The sequence below is a fragment of the Chanodichthys erythropterus genome, chromosome 10 (genome assembly GCF_024489055.1).
Source record: "Chanodichthys erythropterus isolate Z2021 chromosome 10, ASM2448905v1, whole genome shotgun sequence".
Classification (NCBI taxonomy): Eukaryota; Metazoa; Chordata; class Actinopteri; order Cypriniformes; family Xenocyprididae; genus Chanodichthys; species Chanodichthys erythropterus.
The window spans coordinates 30,386,249-30,401,561 of NC_090230.1; the positions used below are offsets into that span (position 1 = coordinate 30,386,249).

The 15,313-nt window shown below is 33.0% G+C and overlaps 1 protein-coding gene across 4 annotated transcripts in view; it reads right to left on the reverse strand.

The window, feature by feature from the left end:
* pdlim5b (PDZ and LIM domain 5b) overlaps positions 1-15,313 on the reverse strand; it is a 102,302-nt gene continuing 86,989 nt past the window's right edge. For all 4 annotated transcript variants that reach the window (XM_067397305.1, XM_067397304.1, XM_067397303.1 and 1 more), the window contains 4 exons: positions 11,029-11,209; positions 10,395-10,515; positions 10,020-10,135; positions 1-1,155 (listed from right to left, as the gene is read on the reverse strand). In XM_067397305.1, the coding sequence (XP_067253406.1) occupies positions 1,066-1,155; positions 10,020-10,135; positions 10,395-10,515; positions 11,029-11,209 (508 nt within the window). In that variant the 3' untranslated portion in view covers positions 1-1,065. The remainder of the gene's footprint in view (positions 1,156-10,019; positions 10,136-10,394; positions 10,516-11,028; positions 11,210-15,313) is intronic.

Here is a 15,313-nt window from a genome sequence, read left to right on the forward strand (position 1 = left end):
AAGAACAGTGTTTTATTATTCATCCCATCACATGATGCATTACAGGAAACTACGACATCAAAAAAAGAGAATAAAGACGCACATGAACCATCAACCCATATTAGCTTAAAAACAAAAGCTAAAGATAATAAAACAGAAATAAGAAAAATGAAATAAGTTTCAGTATATTAGTCATCATTTGAGCACAAATAAAGTTTAAATCGGAGCCCATTAAGGCACTTAGACGATCAGATATCCCACAAACCTTACACAGATACACGGAGCACAGAAATAACACATAAAACATTAAATATCACCGTTCTGAAAGCACTGACGCTGTCTGTGCCGTAAAATATGTGCAAAGCCCCTGGAAAGCCCCAGAAATCATCGTCCCTCCTGCCTCAATAAATATACCTGCATAAATAGAGCTCTGTGTGGAGCGGCCGGTCAAACTGCAGCGGGACGCAGGAGACGAGAATCCCAACGCTCCGTAACACTCCTCCACTGATCCTACAATCCACCAGTGATTTCATGTGAGAAAATAAGCTCTTTAAATACGTGTGGAACTTCTGTAATGTTGAAAATAATGACTGAAATTTCTCAATAAAACACTGCAGCACATGATACTCACTCGAGTGACAGACAAAAACACCCACAATGCAACACTGAACGTTAAAGAACCTTATTAAGAGAAGGTGAAATACTGCAAATGAACACAGTATCTGATCTCAAGCTTTATGATGGTCTCCAAAAACATCTGCACTGCAAAAAACATGATTTTCTTATTCAGTACAAATATCTGAACACTCTTATATTAAGTTGTTTTCAGAAAAATCTCATTTATAGTTGTGCTGGAAAACAAGACAAAAATAATGAGCAAGAACATCATTTTTTTGCAGTGTGATTCATTTATAAAACTATAAACTCTGATGTAAATGTGCGTCTTTCTGATGCTTTTTTGAGGAAAATCAAAGACAATATATCTCTTAGCAAAAACATTCACATACTAAAATAAATCTCGCAAATCTAAGATATGACCAGCAAGGCGTTCGGCTTTGATTTCACGCCGTCGTACAGCGCGAGCGCTCAGAACTGGACCGTGTGAGCGTGTTTCTTGCATAAGGGCTTGTCTTTCTTGGAGAAGAAGGTCTGACCCTCTAGACTCGTGCTGCACACCTACAGGACGAGAGAGAGAGAGAGAGAGAAGAACAACATTTTCATTTTAAAATACAATCAATGCAGTAAGAGACATCACATTAATGCATGCTTTGTTGCTCAAACTGCAGAGCACAGCACCTGCAACGCTACAGCCAGGGGTTCGAGTCACAGGAAGTGCAAAAAAAAATCATGTTCTTCCTCAGTATTTCTGTCTTGTTTTCTAGTATAAATATCTATTAAATCAAGATACATTTACTGGAGAAGCAAAATGACTGAAGATGTCAAGTCTTGTTTAGTGAAAAATGTATCAAAATTAAGTGAGAACAAATATCTACCAATGGAGTCAGAAAAATCTACTTTTTTCCCTTTGAATTAAGCTTATTTGTCCAATTCCACTGGCAGATATTTGTGAACACTTGTTTCTGCCACTAAATAAGAAATAAAAAGGTAATTGCGACTTTTTATCTCACAATTCTTTTTTTCTTACAATTTTTAATTTACACTTCTTTTCTCAGAATTGCGAGAAAAAGTCGGAATTGCGAGTTATAAAGTCGGAATTGCGAGTTATAAAGTCGGAATTGCGAGATATAAAGTCAGAATTGCAAAAAAAAAAAGACGGAATTGCGAGATATAAAGACGGAATTGCGAGATATGAAGTCAGAATTGCGAGTTATAAAGTCAGAATTGTGAGATATAAAGTCAGAATTGTGAGATATAAAGTCAGAATTGCGAGTTATAAAGTCAGAATTGCGAGTTATAAAGTCAGAATTGCGAGATATAAAGTCAGAATTGCGAGATATAAAGTCAGAATTGCGAGATATAAAGTCAGAATTGCGAGATATAAAGTCAGAATTGCGAGTTATAAAGTCAGAATTGCGAGTTATAAAGTCAGAATTGCGAGTTATAAAGTCAGAATTGCGAGATATAAAGTCAGAATTGCGAGATATAAAGTCAGAATTGCGAGATATAAAGTCAGAATTGCGAGATATAAAGTCAGAATTGCGAGATATAAAGTCAGAATTGTGAGATATAAAGTCAGAATTGTGAGATATAAAGTCAGAATTGCGAGTTATAAAGTCAGAATTGCGAGTTATAAAGTCAGAATTGCGAGTTATAAAGTCAGAATTGTGAGATATAAAGTCAGAATTGCGAGATATAAAGTCAGAATTGCGAGATATAAAGTCAGAATTGCGAGATATAAAGTCAGAATTGCGAAATATAAAGTCAGAATTGCGAGATATAAAGTCAGAATTGCGAGATATAAAGTCAGAATTGCGAGATATAAAGTCAGAATTGCGAGATATAAAGTCAGAATTGCGAGATATAAAGTCAGAATTGCGAGTTATAAAGACGGAATTGCGAGTTATAAAGACGGAATTGCGAGTTATAAAGGCGGAATTGCGAGTTATAAAGTCAGAATTGCGAGTTATAAAGTCAGAATTGCAAGTTATAAAGTCAGAATTGCGAGATATAAAGTCAGAATTGCGAGATATAAAGTCAGAATTGCGAGATATAAAGTCAGAATTGCGAGTTATAAAGTCAGAATTGCAAGAAAAAGTCAGAATTGCGAGATATAAAGTCAGAATTGCGAGTTATAAAGTCAAAATTGTGAGATATAAAGTCAGAATTGCGAGATATAAAGTCAGAATTGCGAGTTATAAAGTCAGAATTGCGAGATATAAAGTCAGAATTGTGAGATATAAAGTCAGAATTGCGAGATATAAAGTCAGAATTGCGAGATATAAAGTCAGAATTGCGAGTTATAAAGTCAAAATTGTGAGATATAAAGTCAGAATTGCGAGATATAAAGTCAGAATTGCGAGTTATAAAGTCAGAATTGCGAGATATAAAGTCAGAATTGTGAGATATAAAGTCAGAATTGTGAGATATAAAGTCAGAATTGCGAGATATAAAGTCAGAATTGCGAGTTATAAAGTCAGAATTGCGAGATATAAAGTCAGAATTGTGAGATATAAAGTCAGAATTGCGAGATATAAAGTCAGAATTGCGAGATATAAAGTCAGAATTGCGAGATATAAAGTCAGAATTGCAAGAAAAAGTCAGAATTGCGAGTTATAAAGTCAGAATTGCGAGTTATAAAGTCAGAATTGCGAGTTATAAAGTCAGAATTGCGAGATATAAAGTCAGAATTGCGAGATATAAAGTCAGAATTGCGAGATATAAAGTCAGAATTGCGAGTTATAAAGTCAGAATTGCGAGATATAAAGTCAGAATTGCGAGTTATAAAGTCAGAATTGCGAGATATAAAGTCAGAATTGCGAGATATAAAGTCAGAATTGCGAGTTATAAAGTCAGAATTGCAAAAAAAAAAAGACGGAATTGCGAGATATAAAGTCAGAATTGCGAGATATAAAGTCAGAATTGCGAGATATAAAGTCAGAATTGCGAGATATAAAGTCAGAATTGCGAGTTATGAATTCAGAATTGCGAGTTATGAAGTCAGAATTGCGAGATATAAAGTCAGAATTGCGAGATATAAAGTCAGAATTGCGAGTTATAAAGTCAGAATTGCGAGATATAAAGTCAGAATTGCGAGATATAAAGTCAGAATTGCGAGTTATGAAGTCAGAATTGCGAGTTATGAAATCAGAATTGCGAGATATAAAGTCAGAATTGCGAGATATAAAGTCAGAATTGCGAGTTATAAAGTCAGAATTGCAAAAAAAAAAAGACGGAATTGCGAGATATAAAGTCAGAATTGCGAGATATAAAGTCAGAATTGCGAGATATAAAGTCAGAATTGCGAGTTATAAAGTCAGAATTGCGAGATATAAAGTCAGAATTGCGAGATATAAAGTCAGAATTGCGAGTTATGAAGTCAGAATTGCGAGTTATGAAGTCAGAATTGCGAGATATAAAGTCAGAATTGCGAGATATAAAGTCAGAATTGCGAGTTATAAAGTCAGAATTGCGAGTTATAAAGTCAGAATTGCGAGATATAAAGTCAGAATTGCGAGATATAAAGTCAGAATTGCGAGATATAAAGTCAGAATTGCGAGATATAAAGTCAGAATTGCGAGTTATGAAGTCAGAATTGCGAGATATAAAGTCAGAATTGCGAGTTATAAAGTCAGAATTGCGAGTTATAAAGTCAGAATTGCGAGATATAAAGTCAGAATTGCGAGTTATGAAGTCAGAATTGCGAGTTATAAAGTCAGAATTGCGAGATATAAAGTCAGAATTGCGAGTTATAAAGTCAGAATTGCGAGATATAAAGTCAGAATTGCGAGTTATAAAGTCAGAATTGCGAGTTATAAAGTCAGAATTGCGAGATATAAAGTCAGAATTGCGAGTTATAAAGTCAGAATTGCGAGATATAAAGTCAGAATTGCGAGTTATAAAGTCAGAATTGTGAGATATAAAGTCAGAATTGTGAGATATAAAGTCAGAATTGCGAGTTATATAGTCAGAATTGTGAGTTATATAGTCAGAATTACGAGTTGTAAAGTCAGAATTGCAAGAAAAAGTCAGAATTGCGAGTTATAAAGACGGAATTGCGAGTTATAAAGGCGGAATTGCGAGTTATAAAGTCAGAATTGCGAGTTATAAAGTCAGAATTGCAAGTTATAAAGTCAGAATTGCGAGATATAAAGTCAGAATTGCGAGATATAAAGTCAGAATTGCGAGATATAAAGTCAGAATTGCGAGTTATAAAGTCAGAATTGCAAGAAAAAGTCAGAATTGCGAGATATAAAGTCAGAATTGCGAGTTATAAAGTCAAAATTGTGAGATATAAAGTCAGAATTGCGAGATATAAAGTCAGAATTGCGAGTTATAAAGTCAGAATTGCGAGATATAAAGTCAGAATTGTGAGATATAAAGTCAGAATTGTGAGATATAAAGTCAGAATTGCGAGATATAAAGTCAGAATTGCGAGTTATAAAGTCAGAATTGCGAGATATAAAGTCAGAATTGCGAGATATAAAGTCAGAATTGCGAGATATAAAGTCAGAATTGCAAGAAAAAGTCAGAATTGCGAGTTATAAAGTCAGAATTGCGAGTTATAAAGTCAGAATTGCGAGTTATAAAGTCAGAATTGCGAGATATAAAGTCAGAATTGCGAGATATAAAGTCAGAATTGCGAGATATAAAGTCAGAATTGCGAGTTATAAAGTCAGAATTGCGAGATATAAAGTCAGAATTGCGAGTTATAAAGTCAGAATTGCGAGATATAAAGTCAGAATTGCGAGTTATAAAGTCAGAATTGCAAAAAAAAAAAGACGGAATTGCGAGATATAAAGTCAGAATTGCGAGATATAAAGTCAGAATTGCGAGATATAAAGTCAGAATTGCGAGATATAAAGTCAGAATTGCGAGTTATAAAGTCAGAATTGCGAGATATAAAGTCAGAATTGCGAGACAAAGTCAGAATTGCGAGTTATGAAGTCAGAATTGCGAGTTATGAAGTCAGAATTGCGAGATATAAAGTCAGAATTGCGAGATATAAAGTCAGAATTGCGAGTTATAAAGTCAGAATTGCGAGTTATAAAGTCAGAATTGCGAGATATAAAGTCAGAATTGCGAGTTATAAAGTCAGAATTGCGAGATATAAAGTCAGAATTGCGAGATATAAAGTCAGAATTGCGAGTTATAAAGTCAGAATTGCAAAAAAAAAAAGACGGAATTGCGAGATATAAAGTCAGAATTGCGAGATATAAAGTCAGAATTGCGAGATATAAAGTCAGAATTGCGAGATATAAAGTCAGAATTGCGAGTTATGAATTCAGAATTGCGAGTTATGAAGTCAGAATTGCGAGATATAAAGTCAGAATTGCGAGATATAAAGTCAGAATTGCGAGTTATAAAGTCAGAATTGCGAGATATAAAGTCAGAATTGCGAGATATAAAGTCAGAATTGCGAGTTATGAAGTCAGAATTGCGAGTTATGAAATCAGAATTGCGAGTTATAAAGTCAGAATTGCGAGTTATAAAGTCAGAATTGCGAGATATAAAGTCAGAATTGCAAAAAAAAAAAAAAGACGGAATTGCGAGATATAAAGTCAGAATTGCGAGATATAAAGTCAGAATTGCGAGATATAAAGTCAGAATTGCGAGTTATAAAGTCAGAATTGCGAGATATAAAGTCAGAATTGCGAGATATAAAGTCAGAATTGCGAGTTATGAAGTCAGAATTGCGAGTTATGAAGTCAGAATTGCGAGATATAAAGTCAGAATTGCGAGATATAAAGTCAGAATTGCGAGTTATAAAGTCAGAATTGCGAGTTATAAAGTCAGAATTGCGAGATATAAAGTCAGAATTGCGAGATATAAAGTCAGAATTGCGAGATATAAAGTCAGAATTGCGAGATATAAAGTCAGAATTGCGAGTTATGAAGTCAGAATTGCGAGATATAAAGTCAGAATTGCGAGTTATAAAGTCAGAATTGCGAGTTATAAAGTCAGAATTGCGAGATATAAAGTCAGAATTGCGAGTTATAAAGTCAGAATTGCGAGTTATAAAGTCAGAATTGTGAGATATAAAGTCAGAATTGCGAGTTATAAAGTCAGAATTGCGAGATATAAAGTCAGAATTGCGAGTTATAAAGTCAGAATTGCGAGATATAAAGTCAGAATTGCGAGATATAAAGTCAGAATTGCGAGATATAAAGACGGAATTGCGAGTTATAAAGACGGAATTGCGAGTTATAAAGACGGAATTGCAAGAAAAAGTCGGAATTGCGAGATATAAAGTCAGAATTGCGAAAAAAAAAAGACGGAATTGCGAGATATAAAGTCAGAATTACAAGAAAAAGTCAGAATTGCAAAAAAAAAAAAAGACGGAATTGCGAGATATAAAGACGGAATTGCGAGTTATAAAGTCAGAATTGCGAGTTATAAAGTCAGAATTGTGAGATATAAAGTCAGAATTGTGAGATATAAAGTCAGAATTGCGAGTTATAAAGTCAGAATTGTGAGATATAAAGTCAGAATTGCGAGATATAAAGTCAGAATTGCGAGTTATAAAGTCAGAATTGTGAGATATAAAGTCAGAATTGCGAGTTATAAAGTCAGAATTGCGAGATATAAAGTCAGAATTGCGAGTTATAAAGTCAGAATTGTGAGATATAAAGTCAGAATTGCGAGTTATAAAGTCAGAATTGCGATTAAAGTCAGAAGATATAAAGTCAGAATTGCGAGTTATAAAGTCAGAATTGCGAGATATAAAGTCAGAATTGCGAGTAAAGTCAGAATTGTGAGATATAAAGTCAGAATTGTGAGATATAAAGTCAGAATTGCGAGTTATATAGTCAGAATTGTGAGTTATATAGTCAGAATTACGAGTTGTAAAGTCAGAATTGCAAGAAAAAGTCAGAATTGCGAGTTATAAAGACGGAATTGCGAGTTATAAAGGCGGAATTGCGAGTTATAAAGTCAGAATTGCGAGTTATAAAGTCAGAATTGCAAGTTATAAAGTCAGAATTGCGAGATATAAAGTCAGAATTGCGAGATATAAAGTCAGAATTGCGAGATATAAAGTCAGAATTGCGAGTTATAAAGTCAGAATTGCAAGAAAAAGTCAGAATTGCGAGATATAAAGTCAGAATTGCGAGTTATAAAGTCAAAATTGTGAGATATAAAGTCAGAATTGCGAGATATAAAGTCAGAATTGCGAGTTATAAAGTCAGAATTGCGAGATATAAAGTCAGAATTGTGAGATATAAAGTCAGAATTGTGAGATATAAAGTCAGAATTGCGAGATATAAAGTCAGAATTGCGAGTTATAAAGTCAGAATTGCGAGATATAAAGTCAGAATTGCGAGATATAAAGTCAGAATTGCGAGATATAAAGTCAGAATTGCGAGATAAAAAAAAAGTCAGAATTGCGAGTTATAAAGTCAGAATTGCGAGTTATAAAGTCAGAATTGCGAGTTATAAAGTCAGAATTGCGAGATATAAAGTCAGAATTGCGAGATATAAAGTCAGAATTGCGAGATATAAAGTCAGAATTGCGAGTTATAAAGTCAGAATTGCGAGATATAAAGTCAGAATTGCGAGTTATAAAGTCAGAATTGCGAGATATAAAGTCAGAATTGCGAGATATAAAGTCAGAATTGCGAGTTATAAAGTCAGAATTGCAAAAAAAAAAAGACGGAATTGCGAGATATAAAGTCAGAATTGCGAGATATAAAGTCAGAATTGCGAGATATAAAGTCAGAATTGCGAGATATAAAGTCAGAATTGCGAGTTATAAAGTCAGAATTGCGAGATATAAAGTCAGAATTGCGAGACAAAGTCAGAATTGCGAGTTATGAAGTCAGAATTGCGAGTTATGAAGTCAGAATTGCGAGATATAAAGTCAGAATTGCGAGATATAAAGTCAGAATTGCGAGTTATAAAGTCAGAATTGCGAGTTATAAAGTCAGAATTGCGAGATATAAAGTCAGAATTGCGAGATATAAAGTCAGAATTGTGAGATATAAGGTCAGAATTGCGAGATATAAAGTCAGAATTGCGAGTTATAAAGTCAGAATTGCGAGATATAAAGTCAGAATTGCGAGATATAAAGTCAGAATTGCGAGTTATGAAGTCAGAATTGCGAGATATAAAGTCAGAATTGCGAGTTATAAAGTCAGAATTGCGAGTTATGAAGTCAGAATTGCGAGATATAAAGTCAGAATTGCGAGATATAAAGTCAGAATTGCGAGTTATAAAGTCAGAATTGCGAGATATAAAGTCAGAATTGCGAGACATAAAGTCAGAATTGCGAGTTATGAAGTCAGAATTGCGAGTTATGAAGTCAGAATTGCGAGATATAAAGTCAGAATTGCGAGATATAAAGTCAGAATTGCGAGTTATAAAGTCAGAATTGCGAGTTATAAAGTCAGAATTGCGAGATATAAAGTCAGAATTGCGAGATATAAAGTCAGAATTGCGAGATATAAAGTCAGAATTGCGAGTTATAAAGTCAGAATTGCGAGATATAAAGTCAGAATTGCGAGATATAAAGTCAGAATTGCGAGTTATGAAGTCAGAATTGCGAGATATAAAGTCAGAATTGCGAGTTATAAAGTCAGAATTGCGAGTTATAAAGTCAGAATTGCGAGATATAAAGTCAGAATTGCGAGTTATGAAGTCAGAATTGTGAGATATAAAGTCAGAATTGCGAGTTATAAAGTCAGAATTGCGAGTTATAAAGTCAGAATTGCGAGATATAAAGTCAGAATTGCGAGTTATAAAGTCAGAATTGCGAGATATAGTCAGAATTGCGAGTTATAAAGTCAGAATTGTGAGATATAAAGTCAGAATTGCGAGATATAAAGTCAGAATTGCGAGTTATAAAGTCAGAATTGTGAGATATAAAGTCAGAATTGCGAGTTATAAAGTCAGAATTGTGAGTTATATAGTCAGAATTACGAGTTGTAAAGTCAGAATTGCAAGTTATAAAGTCAGAATTGCAAGAAAAAGTCAGAATTGCGAGTTATATAGTCAGAATTGTGAGTTATATAGTCAGAATTACGAGTTGTAAAGTCAGAATTGCAAGTTATAAAGTCAGAATTGCAAGAAAAAGTCAGAATTGCGAGTTATAAAGACGGAATTGCGAGATATAAAGTTATTTTTATTCAGTGACGGAAACAAGCTTCCATAATTATGTGATCTTGTTTTAAGCACAAATTCAAGCACTCAATTCATTTTTATCAAGACTTAATATATTCAGTCATTTTGCTTCTAACAGGACGGAAACACTGAGAACGAACATCACTTCTGCAGTGAAGAAATGCTTGAGCTGATCAGATGAAATCATCTGCCAAATGCATTTTTGCAGAAGTAAATACTGTGCATCTCTGTCGTGTGTTTCGCGTCTATCAAACACCCTTTACACGTTTACATTTCTCAATCAGAGACTCTGTGTTTTCACGTACTGCACACACGAAGCAGGTGTCGTGCCAGGTGAATCCCAGCGCCTCCAGGAACTTGTCGCCCGCTTCGATGGGAAAGTCACATCCGTGACAGCCGGTGCCGAAGAGGGTGTAGTAATCTAAACCAATCAGAAACAGCCCACAATCACTCACACTGCTGCTGCTGAAATGTAGTGGAGTAAAAATATGATGATTTAATGCTTAAAGTTAAAGTTCCCCAAAATAAAAATGCTCTCCCGCTCCAGTCAGCAGTAAAGCACGACACGCTCTAAAGCTTTTACGGTTCTCTTACAACCTGTAAAGATCAGTGAGTGTTTAACGGGGGTTATGATGACCAATTACAGCGTTCGTTTCATGTGGGTGGGGTTTATGGCTCACCCGTCTCGCAGTACGGCTGTCCGTCCTCCAGGTGGAAGGTGTTGTTGCGGATTGGCTGCTGGCAGGAGGCGCACAGGAAGCAGTACACGTGCCAGGTCTGCTTCAGGGCGTTGATGACTTCCTGTTAGCAGATGAAAACGGCATATTTACAGCCTGAACTCTCAGATCTGATGCAATGACGTTCACACAAGTTTCTGTAAATCAGAGGCATTAAATGTTTTCTCTCGGCACAGAAAGCGAGTGAAGCTCTTCCGCCCGATCGGCTCCTCCCTTTCTGAAGCCCACTAAAGCTGAGGCGACACAGCCGGTGCTAATTGTCACACATCTGAGCGGCCGGTGCCAGCTTTACCAGACCTTATGATCCCGATTAAAGCTCGTTCCCACAGTCCCACACTCTCAGAGAGAGCAGAGGAGGGGAGGCTGGGAACGATGAAGGAATGAGGCTTTATGGGGAAAGAATCATGGAGGTCAACGGAGAGAGCGAGGAGATAAACACAACTACACTGAAACTATTTAAGGGGACATTCAGTGACATCTTCATGTTATAGTTTAATTTCTGCCCAACAATCATTCACACACACTGCACTTTTAAGAATCTAGTTGGGAATATCAGCTGTTCCTGGATGTCACTCACCCCCAGAACCTTCTGCTGGCAGCGGAAGCAGGTCGGGGCCAGAAACTGCTCGTAGCAGCGCTCGCAGTAGACGGAGCCGCGCTCCTCCACGAATCCCACGTCTGCCAGTGTGCTGTGGCAGTGCGAGCAGTTGAACTCCTCCTTGTGCCACGATTTTCCCATGGCCACCAGGAACGGACCCCTGCAAAACACCACAGATGATTATTTAACAATAAACACGACAGATAACGGCTGCGCTTCATTCACTGCACCTTCCTTTGCTGACATTGAGTTAAACATGGATAAAATCATTATTACTTGAAATAAAACAAACATTAACTGAAATAAATAAATAAAATGCATATAAAAATACAATAAAATAAAATTATACAATATAATATAAAATAAAAAGAAATAAAATAAAATAAAATACATTATTATTAATTATTTTGGCTACATTTCTCATTTTCATTTATTTTAACTTTATACTGCACTAATAAATATTACTTATACATATAAATACTGACCAAAAGCAGTAAATATAGTATATAAGTACTATATATATATATATATATATATATATATATATATATATATATATATATATATATATATATATATATATATAGTACTAATATATATATATTTATTAATTTTTTTTAAATCTAAAACTGACAAAAACACTACAAAACTACTAAAACTTTAAAATTAAACTTGAAAATATAATAAAATAAAAATACATACAATAAAATAAAATTATATAATATAAAAATAAATAAAATTAAAATTAAAAATGAAATTTAAAATATATATTTTTTTAAAATACAAACTTATTTCAGATACATTTCTCATTTTCAATTATTTTATTTATTTTTATATTATATTATTTTATTGTGTTTTATAATTTCAATTTTAATTTTAAAGTTTTAGTAGTTTTGTAGTGTTTTTGTCAGTTTTAGATTTTTTAAAATATAGTTTTATACATTTTTATTTATATTTTCAGATTTTATATTATATATATATATATATATATATATATATATATATATATATATATATATATATATATATAAAATATATTTTTTTAAATGCCTATATACTATATTCTTATACATGCTTTCAGATTATTTTAGTGTAAGTTTATATATGTATATATGTATATAAACTTACACTAAAATAATCTGAAAGCAAATAAAAATGTATAAAAATATAGTATATAGGCATTTAAAAAAAATCTAAAACTGACAAAAACACTACAAAACTACTAAAACTTTAAAATTAAAATGATAAAATAAATACTCATTTAAAATATAAATAAGAACTATTATAGTATCTCATTGAGTACAATAACGCTGCATGCACCTTACTTTACAATAAGGTTAAGAATGAACAATACTTCTACAGCATTTATTAATCTTAGTTAATGTTAATTTGTCCATTTAATAATATATTATTAATATCAAAAGTTGTATTTAATGAACTAACAAAGAACGGCTGTATTTTTATTAACTAACATTAAGATTAATTAATAAATGTATTGCTCATTGTTAGTTAATGCATTATCATATGCGACCCCAATGTTTTTATTCCTCATAAAACAAATATAACAGATTTTCAGTGATTTTTGAGCGAGATATCGCTGTAAGCGTGACATCAGAGCTCTGTCTGTCCTGACACTGTGAAAACAGCCGTTCTGTGTTCGGGTAACGTGAGGACAGCAGCGGGGATGCGGGATACAAATCGGATGATTAGCTGGAAGGGAAAACAACAGACACCGGCGATATCAAATGAAGAAAGCGGAGACTTTAAGCTTGGATGTCACGGCCGCTTTCGGCAGGAGTCTGAGAGTCTGTGCGCGGGCCGCGGCGGCGTAACGGATACCGGCGCTCTCTCGCTCTCTGGGGACGAGCTGAAGGAGTCCGAGCTCCTGACCGGTGTCCTCACCGTCACGACACATCTATCAGGCGCTTCCTTATCTGAAAATTAAACTTCACCCTCATCACCTTCAACCCTCAGCTGCTTCATAACATCTGACCTCATCAAAACATGCTTTCTTGGGACTCTTTCAAGGGTGCAACATGTATAACAAAATGTACACTGATAATAATCATAAATGTTTCTTGAGCATCAAATCATATTAGAATGATTTCTGAAGGATCATGTGACACTGAAAACTGATGCTGAAAATTCAGCTTTGATCACAGGAATAAATTACACTTTACTATATATTCACATAGAAAACAGATATTTTGAATTATAATAATTTTTCACTGTTTTTCCTGTATTTTTGATTAAATAAATTCAGCCTTGTCATCTTACTGACCCCAAACTTTTGAATGCTAGTTTATCTTTAAGTCACATTAAGAAAATAAATAAATAAAATAATAGGAAATTAATACTCAAACCAATTTATTCTCGAGCATTTTAAACTGTAAAGTTCCCAGACAAGCTCACTCAGTGTTTAGAGCTGCTAAAATGAACCTGGAGTCTGAATATTATTTAGATATTATTGATATTATTTATCTGTGATTAAATGAACGATCTATTGTGTGAATAATATGAATAATATCAGCAAGTCCATTTCTGCAACATTAGGATAACGTTTTCACACCACATGATTTACACCATTACCTTGATTTGGAGCTGCTTTTGGGGTTGTGTTATATAAAATTTTGTTGACAATAAATTACAATAAATAATCTCTTACTTAAAGGGATAGTTCACCCAAAAATGAAAATTTGATGTTTATCTGCTTACCCCCAGTGCATTCAAGATGTAGAGGACTTTTTTTCTTCAGTCGAACACATATTATGATTTTTAACTGCAACCGCTGCCGTCTGTGGGTCAAGTAATAGCAGTAGATGGGAACTTCAACTATAACAGTAAATAAAACTTCCATAGACAAATCAAAATTAAAACCTGCGGCTCGTGACGACACATTAATGTCCTAAGACACGAAACGATCGGTTTGTGCGAGAAACCGAACAGTATTTATATAATTTTTACCTCTAATACACCACTATGTCCAACTTCGTTCAGCTTCCTGTTAGTGAGGTCAAAAAACGCGTTGTGATGACGGAAGTGATGTCTCGCCCATATACTTCAATGAGCGCGAGACATCACTTCCGTTGTCAGAGCGCGATCAGACCTCACTAGCCGGAAGCTGAACGAAGTTGGACATAGTGGTGTATTAGAGGTAAAAATGATATAAATACTGTTCGGTTTCTCGCACAAACCGATCGTTTCGTGTCTTAGGACATCAATGTGTCGTCACGAGCCGCAGGGTTTAATTTGGATTTGTCTATGGAAGTTTTTTCGACTCTTATTGTTCACATTCCCAATCACTGCTATTATTTGACTGACAGACGGCAGCGGTTGCAGTTAAAAATCATAATTTGTGTTCGACTGAATAAAAAAAGTAATCTACATCTTGGATGCCCTGGGGTTAAGCTGATATACATCAAATTTTCATTTTTGGGTGAACTTTCCCTTAAAAAAAAAAATATATATATATATATATATATATATATATATATATATATATATATATATATATATATATATATATATATATATATAAAAAAAAAACCATTTTTTAAATATTTTTATTTAATATTTTTCAATATTATTAAAAACACCATATTTGTAATATTTTATATTTATATTATATTTTATATTTATATAAAATTTTTTATATTTTAATTTTCTTTATATTTTAATATTTTTTATTTAGTAGACTGTGACAAAGATTTAATTTAATTTCATTTTTATATATTTATTTTTATTTTATATGGTTTTTAGTTGTATTTATGCCCTATTGTAAAGAAATTACAATAAATAATCTCTTAAAAAATGAATATAAAAATATAATATATATATATATATATATATATATATATATATATTTTTTAATTAATTAATGTGACAGATTTTTATTTAATTTCATTTTTATATATTTATTTTTATTTTATGTTTTTATTTGCATTTATGCCCTATTTATTTTAAATATTAATATCTTTCTCTCTCTCTCTCGCTCTCTCTCTCTATATATATATATATATATATAAATTACATCATTTTTTATTTATTTTTTGAGACGTTTCAGGTCAAATACTTTGAAATAATTTGGAGTTAGTGGAATGTATATATATTATTTTTTAAAATATGTTTTTTATTTGTATTTATTTGTTTGGAAGGACATTACAATATATATATATATATATATATATATATATATATATATATATATATATATATATATATATATATATATTTGTAATATTTTATTATATTTTATTGTATTTAA